This window comes from Osmerus eperlanus, chromosome 1, assembly GCF_963692335.1.
Source record: "Osmerus eperlanus chromosome 1, fOsmEpe2.1, whole genome shotgun sequence".
NCBI lineage: Eukaryota > Metazoa > Chordata > Actinopteri > Osmeriformes > Osmeridae > Osmerus > Osmerus eperlanus.
Window position 1 is genome coordinate 25,408,744 of NC_085018.1, and position 21,274 is coordinate 25,430,017.

General features: G+C 50.8%; 1 protein-coding gene and 1 long non-coding RNA gene across 2 annotated transcripts in view; both read left to right on the plus strand.

Moving 5' to 3' along the window:
* Nucleotides 1–11,905, plus strand: part of srgap3 (SLIT-ROBO Rho GTPase activating protein 3) — a 62,393-nt gene extending 50,488 nt beyond the window's left edge. Inside the window, 12 exon segments of the mRNA XM_062461195.1 lie at nucleotides 10–121; nucleotides 489–581; nucleotides 584–622; nucleotides 834–881; nucleotides 884–938; nucleotides 2,449–2,515; nucleotides 2,517–2,677; nucleotides 4,397–4,470; nucleotides 8,195–8,375; nucleotides 9,133–9,276; nucleotides 9,568–9,916; nucleotides 11,452–11,905. Of these exon segments, the coding sequence (XP_062317179.1) occupies nucleotides 10–121; nucleotides 489–581; nucleotides 584–622; nucleotides 834–881; nucleotides 884–938; nucleotides 2,449–2,515; nucleotides 2,517–2,677; nucleotides 4,397–4,470; nucleotides 8,195–8,375; nucleotides 9,133–9,276; nucleotides 9,568–9,916; nucleotides 11,452–11,886 (1,758 nt within the window). The 3' untranslated portion in view covers nucleotides 11,887–11,905.
* Nucleotides 11,906–11,937: 32 nt separating this feature from the next.
* On the plus strand, nucleotides 11,938–14,845 carry LOC134028956 (uncharacterized). Its single transcript, XR_009931596.1, has 2 exons — nucleotides 11,938–11,983; nucleotides 12,087–14,845. It is a non-coding gene; the product is annotated as an uncharacterized LOC134028956 (long non-coding RNA).
* The last annotated feature ends 6,429 nt before the right edge of the window (nucleotides 14,846–21,274 follow it).

The window sequence follows — 21,274 nt, forward strand, 5'->3', positions numbered from 1 at the left end:
CCTCCCTCTCCCTCTCTCCCCTCTCATGTTTCGGTGTTTTCAGGGTTGCAGCAGCAGGGTATATTTCGTGTTCCTGGATCTCAGGTGGAGGTCAACGATATCAAAAACTCCTTTGAGAGAGGTGAGTGACTCATCCTAGGCCTGGCTTTCTCTAAAGGGGGAAAAAAGTATTGAAACTTGATTTCTTTCAGCCCAACGCAGTCAGCATAGCCCCCCCAGACAGATTCAAGTACATTCAGTCATCATAGAAGTAGAGAATCAATCTCAGTCGTGCACTGTTTTGATGTTGTCATCTTGATGACAGTACGTGCATGTGTAGTAGTAGTATGTTGTGTATTTACTCTAGTAGTAGTATGTTGTGTATTTACTCTAGTTGTAGTATGTTGTGTATTTACTCTAGTAGTAGTATGTTGTGTATTTACTCTAGTAGTAGTATGTTGTGTATGTCTTATAGTAGTACAGTGTGAGTACTCAGTCTCTCCCACCAGGTGAAGACCCTCTGATCGACGAGCAAAACGAGCATGACATCAACTCAGTGGCTGGGGTTCTCAAGCTGTACTTCAGAGGTCTGGAGAACCCCATCTCCCCAAGGAGCGCTTCCTGGACCTCATGGCCACCATCAGTGAGTGAGGGGGGGGGAGGAGGGGGGCTCTGGGGGAGGAGGGGGGCAGTGTTGGCCATTTTAGAGGGTAGAGGTATCAATAGATTAATGGATTTGTAGCAGAGTTTTCGATGAGGAGGAAAGGAGGGACACAGGATACCAGGAAGAGGAAAATAATACCCTCTCTCTCTCTCTCTCTCTTTCTTTCTCCCCTCCCCCCCCCCCCTCCCAGAGCTGGAGTCAGGAGCAGAGAGAGCTCACCACGTCCAGCAGATCGTGGTCACTCTCCTCGCAGTGTCATCATCGTCATGAGATACCTGTTCTCCTTTCTCAACCAGTGAGTCAGAGGCACACGACCACACACACAGCCAACACTACCACATACACTCTACACAGCAAACACCAAACACTACCACACAACGTACATTTATCATCACACTGTGCGTCATGACTGAGGATGCAAAAAGCAGTCTTCTGTTGAGGCACCAGGGGGAAACAATGAATGGTAAGACAATAAAAATATGTCAAGCTGCTTGTAAACTCCTGGTGGAGTCATGGTGGAGTCAGGGTGGGGTCATGGTGGGGTCAGGGTGGGGTCAGGGTGGGGTCAGGGTGGGGTCAGGGTGGAGTCAGGGTGGGGTCAGGGTGGAGTCATGGTGGGGTCAGGGTGGAGTCAGGGGTGGGGTCATGGTGGGGTCAGGGTGGGGTCAGGGTGGGTCAGGGTGGGGTCAGGGTGGAGTCATGGTGGGGTCAGGGTGGGGTCAGGGTGGGGTCAGGGTGGGGTCAGGGTGGAGTCAGGGTGGAGTCAGGGTGGGGTCAGGGTGGGGTCAGGGTGGAGTCATGGTGGAGTCAGGGGATGTGGAGGAGCGAGTAGGGTAAAACCCCCAGAAAGAGAGCTGCAGTTCTGCACTCGCAGGACGGAGGTCATGAGGAGTTATCGGTCAGACCCTAAGTGCTCGCGTCCTACTAATCTGCACGTCAGTCTGCAAGCTGCTCTGGAAGTTATTTACGCCGCCCGGAAACACATCCCTCACATTAGTAATATAGCTGTCCTGGTTTATCGGCCGTGTTATTGATGAGCCTTCTGCTCTGCTCCCCACCGCAGAACAAAAGAGCTGGATGTCACATCCTGAACTTGTGGTTTTACTGCCCGGGCTGGCGCTGGTCCAGATCCGGCTTTACGGACGCTCTCCAGCTTGTGACCACGGGGCTGTGCAGGAGCTCACGTTAAAGGGAGTAACGTAGCTAGACATCAGCTCTTAAAGGGGAGGAGGGAGTGGTAACGTAGCTGGACATCAGCTCTTAAAGGGGAGGAGGGAGTGGTAACGTAGCTGGACATCAGCTCTTAAAGGGGAGGAGGGAGTGGTAACGTAGCTGGACATCAGCTCTTAAAGGGGAGGAGGGAGTGGTAACGTAGCTGGACATCAGCTCTTAAAGGGGAGGAGGGAGTGGTACCGTAGCTGGACATCAGCTCTTAAAGGGGAGGAGGGGAGTGGTAACGTAGCTGGACATCAGCTCTTAAAGGGGAGGAGGGAGTGGTAACGTAGCTGGACATCAGCTCTTAAAGGGGAGGAGGGAGTGGTAACGTAGCTGGACATCAGCTCTTAAAGGGGAGGAGGGAGTGGTAACGTAGCTGGACATCAGCTCTTAAAGGGGAGGAGGGAGTGGTACCGTAGCTCGACATCAGCTCTTAAAGGGAGGAGGGAGTGGTACCGTAGCTGGACATCAGCTCTTAAAGGGGAGAAGGGAGTTAGGAAGAAGCTGCACAGACTAGGTTATGTTATATTGTTATATTGATGTTATGACATGTTGATCCGGTCCATACCTAACCTCCCCCCTCCCCCCAGCCTGTCCCAGTACAGTGACGAGAACATGATGGACGCCTACAACCTGGCCATCTGCTTTGGGCCGACCCCTCATGCCCATCCCTGACGGGCAGGACCCTGTGGCGTGCCAGGCGCACGTTAATGAGGTCATCAAGACCATCATCATGCACACGGACGCCATCTTCCCCGGCCCCCGCGAGCTGGACGGGCCCCTGTACGAGAAGTGCATGACAGGGGGGGAGGAGTACTGGTGAGTGTGGGGAGAGGGGGAGTAGGGGTGAGTGTGGGGAGGGGGAGTAGGGGTGAGGAGGGGAGAGGGTGAGGGTGATTGTGGGGAGGGGGGAGGGGGGGGAGTAGGGGTGAGGGTGATTGTGGGGAGGGGGGGAGTAGGGGTGAGTTGGGGAGAGGGTTGAGGGGGAGGGGGGGAGGGGGGGGAGTAGGGGTGAGTGTGGGGAGAGGGTGAGGGGGAGTGTGGGGAGGGGGGGAGTAGGGGTGAGTGTGGGGAGAGGGTGAGGGGGAGTGTGGGGAGGGGGGGAGTAGGGGTGAGTGTGGGGAGAGGGTGAGGGGAGTGTGGGGAGGGGGGGAGTAGGGGTGAGGGGGAGTAGGGTGAGGGGAGGGGGGGAGTAGGGGTGAGGGTGATTGTGGGGAGGGGGGAGTAGGGTGAGGGGGAGGGGGGGAGTAGGGGTGAGGTGATTGTGGGGAGGGGAGGGGGGGAGTAGGGTGAGGGGGAGGGGGGGAGTAGGGGTGAGGGGGAGTAGGGTGAGGGGGAGGGGGGGAGTAGGGGTGAGGGTGATTGTGGGGAGGGGGGGAGTAGGGGGAGGGGGAGGGGGGGAGTAGGGGTGAGGGGGAGTGTGGGGAGGGGGGGAGTAGGGGTGAGTGTGGGGAGAGGGTGAGGGGGAGTGTGGGGAGGGGGGGGAGTAGGGGTGAGGGGGAGGGGGGGGAGTAGGGGTGAGGGGGAGTGTGGGGAGGGGGGGAGTAGGGGTGAGTGTGGGGAGAGGGTGAGGGGGAGTGTGGGGAGGGGGGGAGTAGGGGTGAGGGGGAGGGGGAGGGGGGGAGTAGGGGTGAGGGGGAGGGGGGAGTAGGGGTGAGGGTGATTGTGGGGAGGGGGGGGAGTAGGGTGAGGGGGGAGGGGGGGAGTAGGGGTGAGGGTGATTGTGGGGAGGGGAGGGGGGGAGTAGGGTGAGGGGGAGGGGGGGAGTAGGGGTGAGGGGGAGTAGGGTGAGGGGGAGGGGGGGGAGTAGGGGTGAGGGTGATTGTGGGGAGGGGGGGAGTAGGGGGAGGGGGAGGGGGGGAGTAGGGGTGAGGGGGAGTGTGGGGAGGGGGGGAGTAGGGGTGAGTGTGGGGAGAGGGTGAGGGGGAGTGTGGGGAGGGGGGGAGTAGGGGTGAGGGGGAGGGGGGGAGTAGGGGTGAGGGGGAGTGTGGGGAGGGGGGGAGTAGGGGTGAGTGTGGGGGAGAGGGTGAGGGGGGAGTGTGGGGAGGGGGGGAGTAGGGGTGAGGGGGAGGGGGAGGGGGGGAGTAGGGGTGAGGGGGAGTGTGGGGAGGGGGGGAGTAGGGGTGAGTGTGGGGAGAGGGTGAGGGGGAGTGTGGGGAGGGGGGGGAGTAGGGGTGAGGGGGAGGGGGAGGGGGGAGTAGGGGTGAGGGGGAGTAGGGGTGAGTGTGAGAGATACACCTAGTTAAACCTGCAGGTCCTGTATCAAATAGTACTCGCATATACTGTATAAACTGCTGCAAAAACCTGAGCCAATTACTGCCTCATCCACAGCCGAAGCCACAACCCTGCTTTAATTAATGATATTATATCAATATGTGGTTATGGCCTGCAGTTACAACGATTCCCCCCAGAGCACTTTCAAATTCCCTGGTGTGTGTGTGTGTGTGTGTGTGTGTGTGTGTGTGTGTGTGTGTGTGTGTGTGTGTGTGTGTGTGTGTGTGTGTGTGTGTGTGTGTGTGTGTGTGTGTGTGTGTACAGTGATAGTCCTCACAGCGAGCCAGGCACCATAGATGAAGCAGACAATGGAACGGAGCCTCACACCAGCGATGATGGTCAGTACACATCTACACACACACACTCATATACACACACACTCTCATATACACACACACTCTCATATACACACACACTCTCATATACACACACACTCTCATATACACACCTACACACACTCCATTGTGTTAGTTAATTAAAAAAATTGTCATCTGTATTTGTGCGGCAGTAGAAAGAATTCCGTTATTCTTTAATGGGTAAAATAATGGAATTCCATTTTCCAAGGCCTTTCTACCTTTATTATTTTATGATTTACATTTACATTTAGTCATTTAGCAGACGCTCTTATCCAGAGCGATTTACAGTAAGTACAGGGACATTCCCCCGAGACAAGTAGGGTGAAGTGCCTTGCCCAAGGACACAACGTCATTTTGCACAGCCGGGAATCGAACCGGTAACCTTCAGATTACTAGCCCGACTCCCTTACCGCTCAGCCACCTGACTCCCTATGATAGAGAAGTTAGTTATATAAAACTATATAAACTAATCTATATTTTTGTTGTTGTTCAATTCAGCTTTGAAGGTCTTGAGTCTGTGGAGTTGTTGCAGTTTGGAGGGCTGTTGTGTTCCAGCTGATGTGGTGTTGTGACACTGGTGGAGGGGAGGTCGTGTTTATGTGCTGACTGGATGCACACTGTGTGTGGAACATCTGCCTTGTTCAAGGACCCTGTAGAGCAATGCGCCCCAAGCACTCACTGACCTAGTTGTGTGTGTGTGTGTGTGTGTGTTTAAACCTCAGATAATCTGTGACAGTTTAAGGCTGAGAAGGGCTCACCTGTCTCTCTCTGTCTTTCTATTTCATCCCTCTCTTTATCATCTCTCCCTCTCTCTCATCCCTCTCCTTCATCTCTCTCCCTCACCTTTCTCTGTCCTCTCTCTGTTGTGTGGTGGTGAGCAGGTCCTGAGGGATTCTCCTTAGTGTTTCACTGCCTCCCCTTCTGAGACAGTCATGTGGGGAGACGCGCTCAGAACCCGTAACCCTAGGAACAACACGCACACACACATCCACACACACACACACACACACACACATCCACACACACACCCACACATCCAGACACAGGCAGACACACACACACAACACATCCAGACACACACACATCCAGACACACACATCCACACATCCAGACACAGGCAGACACACACACACACATCCAGACACACACACCTCCAGACACACACATTAACACGCACACAACCAGACACACACAAACAGACATATACAGACACACGTAAACACACACGGACGTATACAGACACATCCAGACACAAGAGGGCCCACACACGGAAGGTTAGAACCAGAGAAGGAAGAGTGGTCTCCCCCTTGAGCAGAATCTGCTGTTTAAACAAGAGGGACACGTAGCAGACAAATATTCCCCTATCTCTCCCTCAATCTACCTCCCTCTTCCTCTCCTCCTCTTCCTCCCTCTCTCGTTTTAGACTATTTCACCCCTGGATGGAGCCCCTAATGGAACTGAGTGGGCTTTCTGGTTGTCTTGGAGATTTCCTGCCGAGAGTTGAATTGTATTATACATCTGCTTAATCCCTGTTGACCTCTGTGGTCTGTCTGTGTGTGTGTGTTGGTCTGTCTGTCTGCGTGTGTGCGTGCGTGCGCATAACCGAGACTCACTCCCTGTGGGACAGGCCTAATCACAGACTCAGGACTGAATGGAATATATTATCTTCACAGACAAAGAGTCTGTGTGTCTGACATCCACAGCATATCATACCCCCCCAAGGTGAAATACATCTGATTAAATTGTAGTAAATGTCTTTGACTGAAGTTAAGATTTGTAATAAGATAAAATAACTCAACACGGCCTAGGCCATTACGTTTGGTGACTGACAGCCCCTATTAGGCACTTTGTAATCTACTGTATGTGATCTGCTGTGGTCTTGTATGCAAGTCGAAGCAGCCATGCCTTCTGGGGATGTCTTTGTTGTCCTGTCGCATGCCTGGAGATCTGGGGATCTCCTGTGTCTGGAGGTCTGGGGGTCTCATGTGTCTGGAGGTCTGGGGGACTCCTGTGTCTGGAGGTCTGGGGGACTCCTGTGTCTGGAGGTCTGGGGGACTCCTGTGTCTGGATGTCTGGGGGACTCCTGTGTCTGGAGGTCTGGGGGACTCCTGTGTCTGGAGGTCTGGGGGACTCCTGTGTCTGGAGGTCTGGGGGACTCCTGTGTCTGGAGGTCTGGGGGTCTCATGTGTCTGGAGGTCTGGGGGACTCCTGTGTCTGGAGGTCTCCTGTGTCTGGAGGTCTGGGGGTCTCATGTGTCTGGAGGTCTGGGGGACTCCTGTGTCTGGGGGTCTCCTGTGTCTGGAGGTCTGGGGGTCTCATGTGTCTGGAGGTCTGGGGGACTCCTGTGTCTGGGGGACTCCTGTGTCTGGGGGACTCCTGTGTCTGGGGGTCTCATGTGTCTGGGGGACTCCTGTGTCTGGGGGACTCATGTGTCTGGAGGTCTGGGGGACTCCTGTGTCTGGAGGTCTGGGGGTCTCATGTGTCTGGAGGTCTGGGGGACTCCTGTGTCTGGGGGACTCCTGTGTCTGGGGGTCTCATGTGTCTGGGGGTCTCATGTGTCTGGGGGACTCCTGTGTCTGGAGGTCTGGGGGACTCCTGTGTCTGGAGATCTGGGGGTCTCATGTGTCTGGAGGTCTGGGGGACTCCTGTGTCTGGAGGTCTGGGGGACTCCTGTGTCTGGAGGTCTGGGGGACTCCTGTGTCTGGAGGTCTGGGGGACTCCTGTGTCTGGAGGTCTGGGGGACTCCTGTGTCTGGAGGTCTAGGGGACTCCTGTGTCTGGAGGTCTGGGGGTCTCATGTGTCTGGAGGTCTGGGGGACTCCTGTGTCTGGAGGTCTCCTGTGTCTGGAGGTCTGGGGGTCTCATGTGTCTGGAGGTCTGGGGGACTCCTGTGTCTGGGGGTCTCCTGTGTCTGGAGGTCTGGGGGTCTCATGTGTCTGGAGGTCTGGGGGACTCCTGTGTCTGGGGGACTCCTGTGTCTGGGGGACTCCTGTGTCTGGGGGTCTCATGTGTCTGGGGGACTCCTGTGTCTGGGGGACTCATGTGTCTGGAGGTCTGGGGGACTCCTGTGTCTGGAGGTCTGGGGGTCTCATGTGTCTGGAGGTCTGGGGGACTCCTGTGTCTGGGGGACTCCTGTGTCTGGGGGTCTCATGTGTCTGGGGGTCTCATGTGTCTGGGGGTCTCATGTGTCTGGGGGACTCCTGTGTCTGGGGGTCTCATGTGTCTGGGGGACTCCTGTGTCTGGGGGACTCATGTGCCTGGAGGTCTGGGGGACTCCTGTGTCTGCCTCTGCTATCCAATCATCGTAGCAGCTGTGGCCTCTCTCATGCATTCATCTTGATGGGTTAGCCAGGCAGGGTTAATGTTTAGCTTGAATAAACCCCTCTAACCCCTCCTCCACCTCACCCCACCCTCTCCACCTCTCCCCCTCTCTCTCCACCCCCTCCTCTGCCTCACCCCACCCTCTCCACCTCTCCCCCTCTCTCTCCACCCCCTCCTCCACCTCACCCCACCCTCTCCACCTCTCCCCCTCTCTCTCCACCCCCTCCTCCACCTCACCCCACCCTCTCCACCTCTCCCCCTCTCTCTCCACCCCCTCCTCTGCCTCACCCATCCCTCTCCACCTCCCCCCTCTCTCCATCCCCCTACTCCTCTCTCCCACCACCCCCACCCCTTCCTCTACACCCCCCCCCATCCCCCTCTCTCAGAAGTGGAGCAGATTGAGGCCATCGCCAAGTTTGACTACCAGGGCCGTACTCCCAGAGAGCTGTCCTTCAAGAAGGGGGCGTCTCTGCTGCTGTACCACCGTGCCTCTGAGGACTGGTGGGAGGGGCGCCACAACGGCGTGGACGGCCTGATCCCTCACCAGTACATCGTGGTGCAGGACCTGTGAGTGGCTGACTGATCCACACGCTTCCAACACGCTTCCAACACGCTTCTACACGCTACAGGGAGAGTGGAGTGGAGTGGGGGGCAGGGGGGAGGTTGTGGGCTTTTATAAAAGCAGAGCTGGTATTGTTGTCTTGGGATTCCAGAGCAGACTGCTTTAATATCAGGGACGAGGGCACAGAAGACTTCTGTGCATTCTGTGACCTCTGTAAAGGATCCATGTCTTGCTGATACAGGAAGACTGCTGGGGAATATTTCCCAGAGAGAACGTTGGCAGCAACATTTACATCCAGATAGAGAGACATAGCCACATAGAGCCACTCCAGCTCCAGTGTAATGTGATTAATTTCTGGCAAGTCGATTGAGAAGAATATTATTTTAATAGTTTACTGTCCACGCCTGAGGGATTTTAAAGAAGAAAATTGATGTGTAAGTGACATGACATGAGGTTGATCAGTTGGTAGAAAATACACTTATTGAAACCTGCTGACATGCTCCCAGCTGCTTATCTCTTCTTCTTTCACACTTTCTACCTTCACCCCCCCCTTTCTCTCTCCCCCTCTCTCTCCTTCCTCTCTCTCCCCCCCCCTCTCTCCTTCCTCTCTCTCTCTCTTTCTTTCCTCGCTCTCCTCTCTCTCCCTCAATCTCTCTCTGTATATGTCTCTGTCTCTCTCCCACCCTCTTTTTCTCTCTCTATCCCTATCTCTCTATTTGTACACCCCCCCCCTCCCTCACCCCCTGCCCCCCTCCTCCCCAGGGATGATGCGTTCTCAGACACCCTGAGTCAGAAGACGGCCAGCGAGGCGAGCAGCGGACCTCTGCTGGATGACAAGGCCTCCTCCAAGAGCGACGCTCCGTCCCCCTGCGAGCCTGACTACAGCCTGGGAGGGCTCATGGGCAGGTGGGCCTTCCTACTCCTATTCTCTCCTGCTGCCTCAAAGCTGCGCTTTAATCCCTGAGTCTTCCCTGATCCTTGAGTCCTGAAGGCCTGAGGAGGAAGGCTTGAGCGCCCTCTTCCTGCCTCAGGCTTCTTGTATTGGTTATATCCTGGAGGTTTCGTAGGTGGAACTCTTTCTGAACTTGCGTTGCTTTACAAAATTATGTATTTTCAATAGCCTAACTAGTCTTTTCAATTAAGTTCTTCCTTCCCTGTCTTTACAATAACCTTTGACCTCACCTCTCCGTGCAACAGCCCCTCCCTCACCAGGGTGCGGCTACGCTCCGACGGGGCCGCCATCCCTCGTCGCCGGAGCAACGACACCCACAGCCCCCCCCGGGGGATGGACACGCCCCCCCGGGGGATGGACACGCCCCCCCGCGCCGCCGCCTGTCCCAGCAGCCCCCACAAGGTGGCGCCGAGCCGCAGCCGGCTGGAGAGCCCGGAGAAGAGGCGCCTGGGAACATTCGGCAGCGCAGGCAGCATCAACTACCCCGACAGGAAGGCGTACCCCGAGGGACACCCCCTGAGGCCGGCCCCGGGGGCCACGCGCCACAGCAGCCTGGGAGACCACAAGGCCCTGGAGGCTGAGGCCCTGGCAGAGGTGGGGCCTCTCTGTGTGTGTTTCCAGTACCATGTCTGTTTGTTGAGTCTCTGTTTCTCTCTCTCTGTTTCTCTCTCTCTCTGTTCCTCTCTCTCTGTTTCTCTCTCTCTGTTTCTCTCTTCCTATCTGTGTTTCTCTACATCTCTTTCTCTCTCCTTTTCGCTCTTGTATTTCTCTCTCTCTCTCTCTGTGTGGTCCATCTGCATGCACACATACAGTTCAACACCGTTGAATACAGCGGTATACACACCATTACTTAGACAACTCCACCTCACCTGACCTCTCACCTCTCGTGACCTCCACCTCCCAACAATACTGATGCGCAACAACCAGAACCCTGCAGGGCCAGGCGACCTGACGGTGTTGTTGTGACAGGGTTCTCCAGGCGACCTGACGGTGTTGTTGTGACAGGGTTCTCCAGGCGACCTGACGGTGTTGTTGTGACAGGGTTCTCCTGGCGACCTGACGGTGTTGTTGTGACAGGGTTCTCCTGGCGACCTGACGGTGTTGTTGTGACAGGGTTCTCCAGGCGACCTGACGGTGTTGTTGTGACAGGGTTCTCCTGGCGACCTGACGGTGTTGTTGTGACAGGGTTCTCCTGGCGACCTGACGGTGTTGTTGTGACAGGGTTCTCCAGGCGACCTGACGGTGTTGTTGTGACAGGGTTCTCCTGGCGACCTGACGGTGTTGTTGTGACAGGGTTCTCCTGGCGACCTGACGGTGTTGTTGTGACAGGGTTCTCCTGGCGACCTGACGGTGTTGTTGTGACAGGGTTCTGCTGAATCATTCTCTAAGGCAGACGGGTGGAAGTGTCTCCACCAGGCCTGTGCACTGAGAGGAGGAGCTAATTGCGTATGGAGAGCTTTAGAAACGGCAGGGTAAGGAGCTCCACAGCTAATGAGACATCCCTCATCGGGGAGTGTCTTTGGCCGGGTCTGTTATTTACGACCCTCACTGGCAGCAAGGGAGACGTGGAGATGATTAAATATTATCTCTGATCTTTAATTATGTTGCGATGCAGGCAGGGGGTCCTTAGGAAAGAGAGAGAGGGAGATGCGTGTGTTCTCATAATCTCTTTTATTTGATGCCTGTGTTAGAGTGGGGTTGTGTAGTCAGGGACAGAGATGGAGAGAGACTGGGACTGGGAGATCAGATGGTCTGACTGGAGCCAGAGGACACTGTGTTGTTCACAGCCAACATGCAGCTGGAGAAAGACACAAACACACAGTTACAGTCTGTTGTGATTTAGTTGAAAGCTGTCGGTTGATGCTCAGTACCTTGGAACAACAACCTACATACGTTTTGAAAGTGACTGACACCAAGGTGGATCCCATTATTGGGGTTCCTGTCAGTACAGATTATTTATGATCTGTTTTCATCTGTCTGTTTTATGCGTGTCTGTGTGTGTGTGTGTGTGTGTGCCCATGCGTGTCTGTGTGTGTGTGCCCACGCGTGTCTCTGTGTGTGTGTGTGCCCATGCGTGTCTGTGTGTGTGTGTGTGTGTGTGCGCGCATGTGTCTGTGCCCCTCCTCCAGGACATCGAGAAGACCATGACCACAGCGCTGCACGAGCTGCGTGAGCTGGAGCGTCAGAACACGGCCAAGCAGGCCCCCGACGTGGTCCTGGACACCCTGGAGCCCTCCAAGCACCCGGCCAGCTCTCCACCCGCCAGCCCGCTCCACACCATGATGATCCGGGACCCGGACGCCGCCATGCGCCGCAGCAACAGCTCCACCTCCGAGATGCTCACCACCTTCAAGCCCGCCCTCTCCGCCCGCCTGGGGGGCCCCCAGCTGCGGCCCCCGCCCATGCGGCCGGCGAGGCCCCCGCCCACCCAACACCGCTCCAGCTCCTCCAGCTCCTCGGGGGTTGGCAGCCCGGCCGTCACGCCCACTGATAAGATGTTTCCCGGCGGCCCCAATGCGGCTAACGCGGCTAACGCTGCTGGGGACAAGTCTGGGACCATGTAGCTGAGGGGGGCGGGGCCGGGTGGGGCGGGGTGGGGCGGGGGAGGTGTCAAAATGAGACTGCTCCTACTTCTGGGAAAGATGGTAAAGTTACTGAACGGTAGTTACCCTCCCCCCTTCTCCTCCGGCCCGTAAAAGTCGCTAGTTCCTTGTTAGTTTTTTCCCCCTCCCCAGTTAAGACTTTATTTCTTGGATTCAGGAAGCTCTTCCAATGAGCCTGAGTTGCCATGGTGATGAGCCAGTTGGAGAGTCTGCAGGTTTGATAGCAGGTAGACGCAGCACTCTTGTCAAGCTTGATGTGAAGTAAGTAGCCTACATAAAGAGCAGGAGTCAAATAACCTCAATGAAAAATGTCTTTCTTTTTTTTCATGTTTTACCTCAAACATTCTAGGTTCCTTTCTTTTTAATGTGTTATCTGAATACAAGTGAGGCAATACTTGTGTTTATTGTCACTGGTTGTCCGGGTGACGTTTTGGACAAGGACATTCACTAAGGTGTGTCTGTGACTGGAACCAAAAAGGCTGTTGGTTGCAATTTTGGCGGTACAGACACTTACTTGAAGTTGATTTGCTTTCTGTTTGTAATATAGTATAAGGGATGTTTAAAGTAACCATATAGCAACGTTGTATAGGCCTCCAGACATGAGATGCAGAAAAACGTAACGAAAATACCAACTAATTGTAAGAAACCTGTGGTAAAACTATGTAGTTTAACTTGTAAATAATTTACGACTGAGGGGGGTGTATCTTGTAGGTCAAAACGGTACAGGCAAGAAGCTGATCTGAATGGCATATGGCAAGAAATTACGCGTCAAACACAACCCAAAGCTCTTCTATTTTTGTCATATTTTCATACTATTTTTTTACCAAAACAACAACAACAATACAAATCTACAAATATTCCAATAATGACACTATACGCATTTGTCATGTTTCTGATCCTGATGTAATTCCGTCAGCATGCCGTTGTAAACAACATTCAGACAGGAAGCTCGTTTCCCAGACAGCTCCTTCAATAAAAACGTATTCGTACCTTCATTGAAGACCACACACTTCTATACACGCTGCCACGATCATACCTCTTGCCTGTTCAGAAACTAATCGGTGTTATGCTATTACTGCGTCAAATATACTGGAAAGTACTGTTCTATGTTCTTTTAAAATAGAAAATGTGATAAGTTTAGAAGAACCCTGGCTCTGCCTGAGCATATTTAGCGTGATTAAATGTTGTAATATATTAACGGAAACCGTGGTCTCTCCATCCGTTCTTCCCTTTGGTCAGAATACATATCTCACACATCGATGTGACCCTTCCACATGGCGTTTCTCACGCATTGCAGCAAGGCTTAAGATGCTACTATTTACCGCTGCTGTAGCTCTACCCACTGTGCTCAGAGGCGTAACCCGCGGCCGCTCTCCGGTCCTCCGACCTCGGCAGTGGAGCTGTGTGTTTGGCATGCAACGCATTTGTTGCCATTAAACAATAGGTGTATGTGGTGCCTTGCTTTGGTCAAAACGCACACGGAACTTTCATGTAGGCCTTCGGTGAAATTGTCTATCTTTACCTTTCTGGAATCTGAAATGATGAATGACAGTTGTCACTGTCACCGCAGTTTCAGTCAGGGGACTAGAACTGGGAAACTTATTCTAACTTCAATCCTAATGTCAATACATGACGTAAGCACTGAGATACTTTCATAAACACATTTCCATGCCAGTGAATTCGCTTCGTTACCATGTGATTCAATCTCTGTTATCTGACCGGGAAAAAGTAAATGTCCTTACCATCTGAAATAGAGATCTATTTACTGTAGGCTATGTGGTAGGCTACTACATGTGGTTATATCGCCTCCTAGTGGATCCATTCCAATCTACGTGGAGTTTAAAGAAGTGGTACTTCGGCTTTGGTGTGGGAGTGTAGTATTATAGCATTTAAGGGTCTTTGTGGGTGGGGTAAAACATATAGGTTTTGAACATACTACTGTATTGCAATTCTTCATCTGTGGTAACTAACTGGGTAGCGGTGTTTTCATTTTCCCTTTACTGTAAGTGATAAGATACGACGGAAAGGATGCACGGACTAAATGTTTATTTGAAGTGAAATTAACATATTTTAGGGATAACAAGACTGTTTTCATATTTCAGTGTTTTTTAAGTTTATTTATCTACCCTTTTATCAAGAGGAGTATTTTAAGTGCCTTTTGTGCACATAATCATTGATTTATAAATGGTCTTATGATAACTTTTTTTTCTTTATTTCTTCTTATAGGCCTACAAAGGGCCTATATGTTGTCACTCAGTTGTAATGTTCAATATAAACTTTGGTGTTTTATTTTTGTATCCCTTGTAATGATCTTCATGCATGTACAAACCCCTGGGACCATCGTGGTCTTATCAATGATAGGATATATGTGCATATTTAATGTACGCATCCATATAAATAATTACTATGAACTTTTTTATGTCATCCCATCAGGGTGAATGGTACGGTAGGCTATAGACTAAATGTATGAAATCTATTTCGTTTTTGATCTTGTCGATTCACAGAAGGCTTATCAAAACTAGGCAACTGTCGAGTTGTCTACAAAAAATTAAGTAAAAAAAAAACTGCGGCTCAGTAGAATCATCTCAGATCGCCTGTGTTTATAGATTTTCCAGCTGTTATTCCTCCCGATGGTTTGGTTGAGTGACGCCCATGTTACTCTTTTCCTCTTACCTGAGGTAGCCTAATTCACCCTTTAATGCTAATGCTAAAGCAAACTCTACAGAATATTCTGCCCCCTGTCCACTTGCACGGTTTATAAAGCGCTCATTGCTCCCCTCTCCCTCTCTAAGCTATGTACGTGATGTTCAAGAATGTGCATTTGAGTTCTGGAATGTATGAAAAAAAAAATGATTAAGCCGTGTATGATTGCTACGATAAAAACGAACCTATAATCATCGTAAAAACGACCATTGACAGACCAAGCTGGCTAAGGTGTACCGTTAGCGGTAACTAGCGCGAGTTGCTATTAAACTTTTGATTCCTCCCCTCCCCTCTCTCCCTCCCTACTCTCTCTCCTAGTGATGCGTTTGTTCAAGAGTGTCTGGTTTAAATCCTTGTGATGTAAGATGTACACCATGCCACTGATGTGATGTTAAGAATCCCGTATGTCCAAATTAAAGCAACAATGTTTTGCCCTCTTATGTCAAACATCTCCGAGTATTTTATTTCGTTAGTTTGGCTACGGAGAAGAAAACAACATTTGTACTGAACAATCGATCTGTTTTGCGGCATCGTGGAGTCTGTCAGTCTGAGTCTCAGCGGTATATTGGCTAGAATAGATCTTCAATCAGCCACGATCATTTTCTTAAAGACGGGTGCATTTTCACCTGGCTTTCTGAACTAAACTGAACTTATGCTAGCATATAGCCTGTTGACCAGGACTGTTTTGTTTTGTCGATTAAATCTGCCTTTTTCTAAGTAGGTTAAAGTGTTATGTTACCCAACCCATATGACCAAGTTGGAACATTACGATTCCCTGTGGACAGAGCGAAATTGAAGGCCCAAATTTAGAGATTCCTGAGCTGCGGTTCCGCATGTGGCCACAAGATGGAGAACCTGCCGCATCAAACAGGCTTGTGTGCATTGCACCATAGCCTACCAATTTGGGAGCCAGCTCTGTAAAGAACATAATCCAGACCAATGTACAAGATAAACAATCTGTCTGGAAGTTGATTATACATTGTGGTTCATGTTACAGGTATGTCAGCACTTTTATCAGGAGATTGTAGTTGCAGCAAGTCAGCAATGCATGCACAGAGAAGGATGAACTGAATGACATTAGTTCCACGTCAGAGAGCACTAATCCTAAAGAAGCTAATCCCTAATCACAGCAGTCTTGGTCAGAGAAAGAAAGTGTACTATATTATCAGTTTGAAAATGCAAACGTCAGTTTCACATCTGAACATATACAACCTGACATTCCAAACATATTCAAATCAATCACACATAAAATGCCAGGATCCTTTACATTCACCTATTGGATATTGTGGTTTGATATGTTTCATCACAGGGTTGGACTTGTCTTGGGGAATTACATGTGACTAAACAATCATCCATCTACAGACAGTGGTATAGACCACACAGTAAAGCCATCAGGTTCCATATACCGTGGAACCGTTCCAACAGAGCTACAGTAAAATACGTCTGGGGAGACTACAGTCCTCCTTCAAACCCTCCCGGGGATCGTGAATCTCTCTTGAACTGACTTCCTGACACAAGCACCAGGCCTGGCAAGACACAACCACTTCCTTTGAAGTTGAGAGAAGCAGGGGTGGTAACCATTTCACTTTACTCCCTCTGTGATACTGGGATCTCTTCAAGTGGGTCTCTTCAATTTCCATTAGCAACATAACCCAGTTAACCCTTGTGCTGCCTTCGGGTCACATGACCCAAAGGTTCATAACGAACCATCGTTGTGTTTACCCAATTTTACCCAATACAAAAACAAATTAAAATAATTTTCTTTTAACCTTTGCAATGTGGGGGGTCTGAGACAGCCTAGCTGTTAAAAGAAAATGCTTCACTTTGTCTTTGTATGCGGTAAATTTGTCGCAATACGACGGTGGGTCACAATGACTGATGGGTCAGAATGACCCGAAGATAACACAAGGGTTAAGTGAGATCAAAAACTTAACTGTTGCATGCTGGGATGTTCCTTGACTGGCTGTAAATGTGTTAAGCAGGAGATGTTGTTATGATCCAGAAGCCCCCAGAGATGTGACACACCTGGCGACACACCTGGTGACACACCTGGCGACACACCTGGAGACACACCTGGAGACACACCTGGAGACACACCTGGCGACACACCTGGAGACACACCTGGCGACACACCTGGAGACACACCTGGAGACACACCTGGAGACACACCTGGCGACACACCAGGAGACACACCTGGAGACACACCTGGAGACACACCTGGAGACACACCTGTCTAACCCAACTGCAGAGGGTTTTCACTGGCTCAGTCTGGAAATGCTTTGAAAAATTACGAGTATGAGATTTCCAATGGCTTAATTTAGCAAATCCTCAAAATAACAATTAAGGAAGCAAACAACTGAAAGCACAACATACAGTAATTAGGCATATGCATAATTTTTTCTGCATATTTCAGAGCATACAGCATAATCTTAATTTCCTTCTACAAACCTTCACCTCCTAAGTAGGCGGATTTGCTACTTGGAAAAATGGACCTCCACGCAAATGCTTTATTAAACAGGAACCCCAAGAGACATAATGTTGTGCAATAAATAATTCATCTCCATCATGGCTTTTCTCCAATCTGGAAATATAGGTTGGAAATTACATCTGGACATTTCAGTTTCTTGCTGCCTGAATTTCAGGTTTATCGTCATCTTCGATGCTTTTAATCAACCTGACTAACTTCACGAAGTGTCAGTAAAAAGGTTATCATCATAATGCCATATAGAGTTGCAGTATGAACCAATAGCAGTTGGAGCAGAGGTACTGTGGATTTGGGGATTAGCGGATATTTACGTACATCCAAGTAAATGCTATGTCCTTTCCTTTCTCTGTTAACCCTCGTGCTGCCTTCGGGTCACATGACCCAAAGGTTCATAACGAACCATCGTTGTGTTTACCCAATTTTACCCAATACAAAAACAAATTAAAATAATTTTCTTTTAACCTTTGCAATGTGGGGGGTCTGAGACAGCCCAACGGTTAAAAGAAAATGCTTCACTTTGTCTTTGTATGCGGTAAATCTGTCGCAATACGACGGTGGGTCACAATGACTGATGGGTCAGAATGACCCGAAGATAACACAAGGGTTAAACAACAGCTTACAGAAGCAAACACTCCAAAAAGTTCCTTAGGACCAATCCCTCATCAGAATTTAATTAAAGCTAAATTGGAACGCCATTGGCTCACATTGTTCTGGCTCAAACAAACAGGATTAAAGAAGATTAAACGAAAAGTCCGAGTTTTATTGCTCCTGCATCCAAGCCGCATGGCTTTCATCCAGGGTGGGCAGAGTGGTGTCCGGAGGAAGGTGAGACAGATCAGGAACGGAGTGGTGTCTGTCCGGAGGAAGGTGAGACAGAACAGGAACGGAGTGGTGTCTGTCCGGAGGAAGGTGAGACAGAACAGGAACGGAGTGGTGTCTGTCCGGAGGAAGGTGAGACAGATCAGGAACGGAGTGGTGTCTGTCCGGAGGAAGGTGAGACAGATCAGGAACGGAGTGGTGTCTGTCCGGAGGAAGGTGAGACAGATCAGGAACGGAGTGGTGTCTGTCCGGAGGAAGGTGAGACAGAACAGGAACGGAGTGGTGTCTGTACGGAGGAAGGTGAGACAGATCAGGAACGGAGTGGTGTCTGTCCGGAGGAAGGTGAGACAGATCAGGAACGGAGTGGTGTCTGTCCGGAGGAAGGTGAGACAGAACAGGAACGGAGTGGTGTCTGTCCGGAGGAAGGTGAGACAGAACAGGAACGGAGTGGTGTCTGTCCGGAGGAAGGTGAGACAGATCAGGAACGTGGGACGAGTTCAAGGAGCCCTTCCCTCCACGGAGGTCACAACACGGCTTTAGACGCAAAGTCCTTCTGAAGGTTGTGAAAAACTCTGCAGCTCTCTGTTCGTTGAGAGGGTGGGGGGAGGGAGGGAGAATGGAAGGTAAGACAGTGATAGAAAGAGAGGTGGTGGTGTAGAAAAGGGAGAGAGGGTGTTGTTTACTGTCTGCAATCTCTATGTGAGGATGAGGTCGTCCGACACCTGGCTCTTCCTGTAGTTGTATGTATCTGTTCATCGCTGCATCGCTCTTACTGGCGCTGGCGAGGAGGTGGCTACACCCTGATCTTGCGGCGGGTAGGGCGGCGATGCGATGACGCATTTGTCCTTCTAGGACATTCTGAAACGGGATCATTGCGGAGGACGCTTGTATTTATGAAGGCTTTTTATGTGGATCCAAAGTCACACCAGCCCTGAGACATCGATCTCTGTAACCCATTCTTCAAGTTGAGGTCCTGACTTGACTGGAAACCCTTCTACTCACAACCTGGTGATGTAGAAGGGCCCTCTGAGCCTGGTGGAAGTGGTGCAGGTTGATCTGAGAGGTTCCATCCCACTCTGCAGCTCCCAGGTCACTGAGGCAGATTCTGAACTTGGTTTCCACAACCCGGTCATTCAGGAGAAATTAACAATACTACACTTTTTATCATTTTTTGCTACAGCCGCAGGGAACTGAATAATCTACATGGGCTCTGCTGTAGTGTCTAACTTCCGAGACCTTCAAATGGTGTCCTCTCCCTCTAAAGTTCAGCTCTTTTGGTGTGCGGGGATGACAGGGCATACATAGTAGCCCATTCATTCAGTTTGACAGATGGCTGTCTGGACTCCAGCTCAGCTCCCTCTCACCCAGGTCGATACAGACAGCCGACAAGGTCCACTGTGGACGCACACATATGAAAGTACGACGTAAACGTGTTTATAATTGCCATGTTGTTACCGTGACACCACACTTGGCTTGGCGGTTAACAGGAGTAGATCTTTCAAGTCGAGCTAAAGAGAAGCCGAGCTGTTAGTGGTGCGGGGCAGAAAGGAACTAAACATGGAGGAGGGCCCGCATCGTTAATTCGACTGATGTGAGGAACTGTCGGAATACAAACCCCAACAGAAACGCCATCAGCCTAAAATATTTCACTCACGTATCTTTTTAAAAGTGTTTTTTTTATATATGAAATACTTTGAAATGTTAGCGTTTTCAAAGACCACTCACCTCGGTTAATGCCTTCTTGTCAACACGTCGTTGACACAGGGCGTCACTTTCCCCTCATTAACCACCCAAGCTTCTGTTGAACCCTGGAAAGCTCTGATATCTTCTTGTTTAATGCCCTAATGGAGTTGTGTAACCTTCTTACAAAAGACGGCTTTTACCAACCTGAAGGACACAACGGAAATAATAAATATTTGAGAAATCTTACTGACGTAAAGCAGGAAAAAAGCTGAAATCAACATGTTCCGTATCAGTTGTTTTGTCCACGCCTAACGTGCCGTAAAGATTATTCTGCCACTGAAAAGGTACACACAGAGTTTTTATTGTGCTCAATTGGCATTCTTGATTGAGTAATTAATGTTTATGTTTTCCACTGAAAACCCTTCTCACTGAAACACCATAACCCTTCTGATGTAACACTTGTTCAATCTCGTTCGAACAGGCTTGGATGGAACACAGACCCCCCTGCTGTACTGATACTGGAACACAGCGCTCAACCTTCACGGTTTTCCTGGAATATTGAAGGGCTGCTACCGAAAGGAAGACTTGTTTGCTTGATGAGGGGAAGGGGCATGTAGTTGAACAGGGTGCGTTTGATGTGTGAGAGAGTCCCAACATGAGAGAGAGAGAGAGAGAGAGAGAGAGAGAGAGAGAGAGAGAGAGAGAGAGAGAGAGAGAGAGAGAGAGAGAGAGAGAGAGAGAGAGAGAGAGAGAGAGAGAGAGAGAGAGAGAGAGAGAGAGAGAGAGAGAGAGAGAGAGAGAGAGAGAGAGAGAGAGACCAGCTGATGCTGTGGGAGGCTGGCACTGAGGAGAGCGGGAGAGAGGAGAGAGAGACGTCCTCTAAGGAAGACAAGGGCACTTAGGGCTGTACCTTTGATCTCTCTATACACTCTGCACTGTCCTCCAGTCACATTAACACACACGTGTAAACACACATACACGCACAAACACACAAGCAAATACACACACACAAACACACGCGGGGATGTGTGTGTGTGTGGGGCGGGGGTGCAGGAGCCATCTGACACCCTGAAGCTGCACTGAGGCTGGTGTGTGTTTGTGTGTGTACGTGTGTGTTTGTGTGTGTACGTGTGTGTTTGTGTGTGTACGTGTGTTTGTGTGTGTGTACGTGTGTTTACGTGTGTTTGTGTGTGTACGTGTGTTTGTGTGTGTACGTGTGTTTGTGTGTGTTTGTGTGTGTACGTGTGTGTTTGTGTGTGTACGTGTGTGCCTGGCACGTGCAAGTGTTCGACGAACACGATTTCCACACCGAGGAGAACCAGCCGTCCCATCCTGTGATTGGGTCCAGGTCGTCTCAGACCCAGAGCTGGGCAGGGGGGCACTGATCTGTTAACGTCGACTGTCTCGCAACCCCCTCACGTACAACAACACTTAATAGTCTTCAGTAGTTGTATTGCATTGTTCCAGTAGAGACAAATCTCTCTACATTTATTTGTTAGAAACTCTAAAGGCTCATTATTTATCGACGGGTTGAACTGTCCTCCAGACTGGAGGTATGGAGGTCCACTAAGCTATTGATGTGCAAATTCATTTCTTTTATTTCTTCAAAGGTGTGATTTCCTGTTTCAGAGTCAAGCAGAGTCCGAGCTCTTATGACTA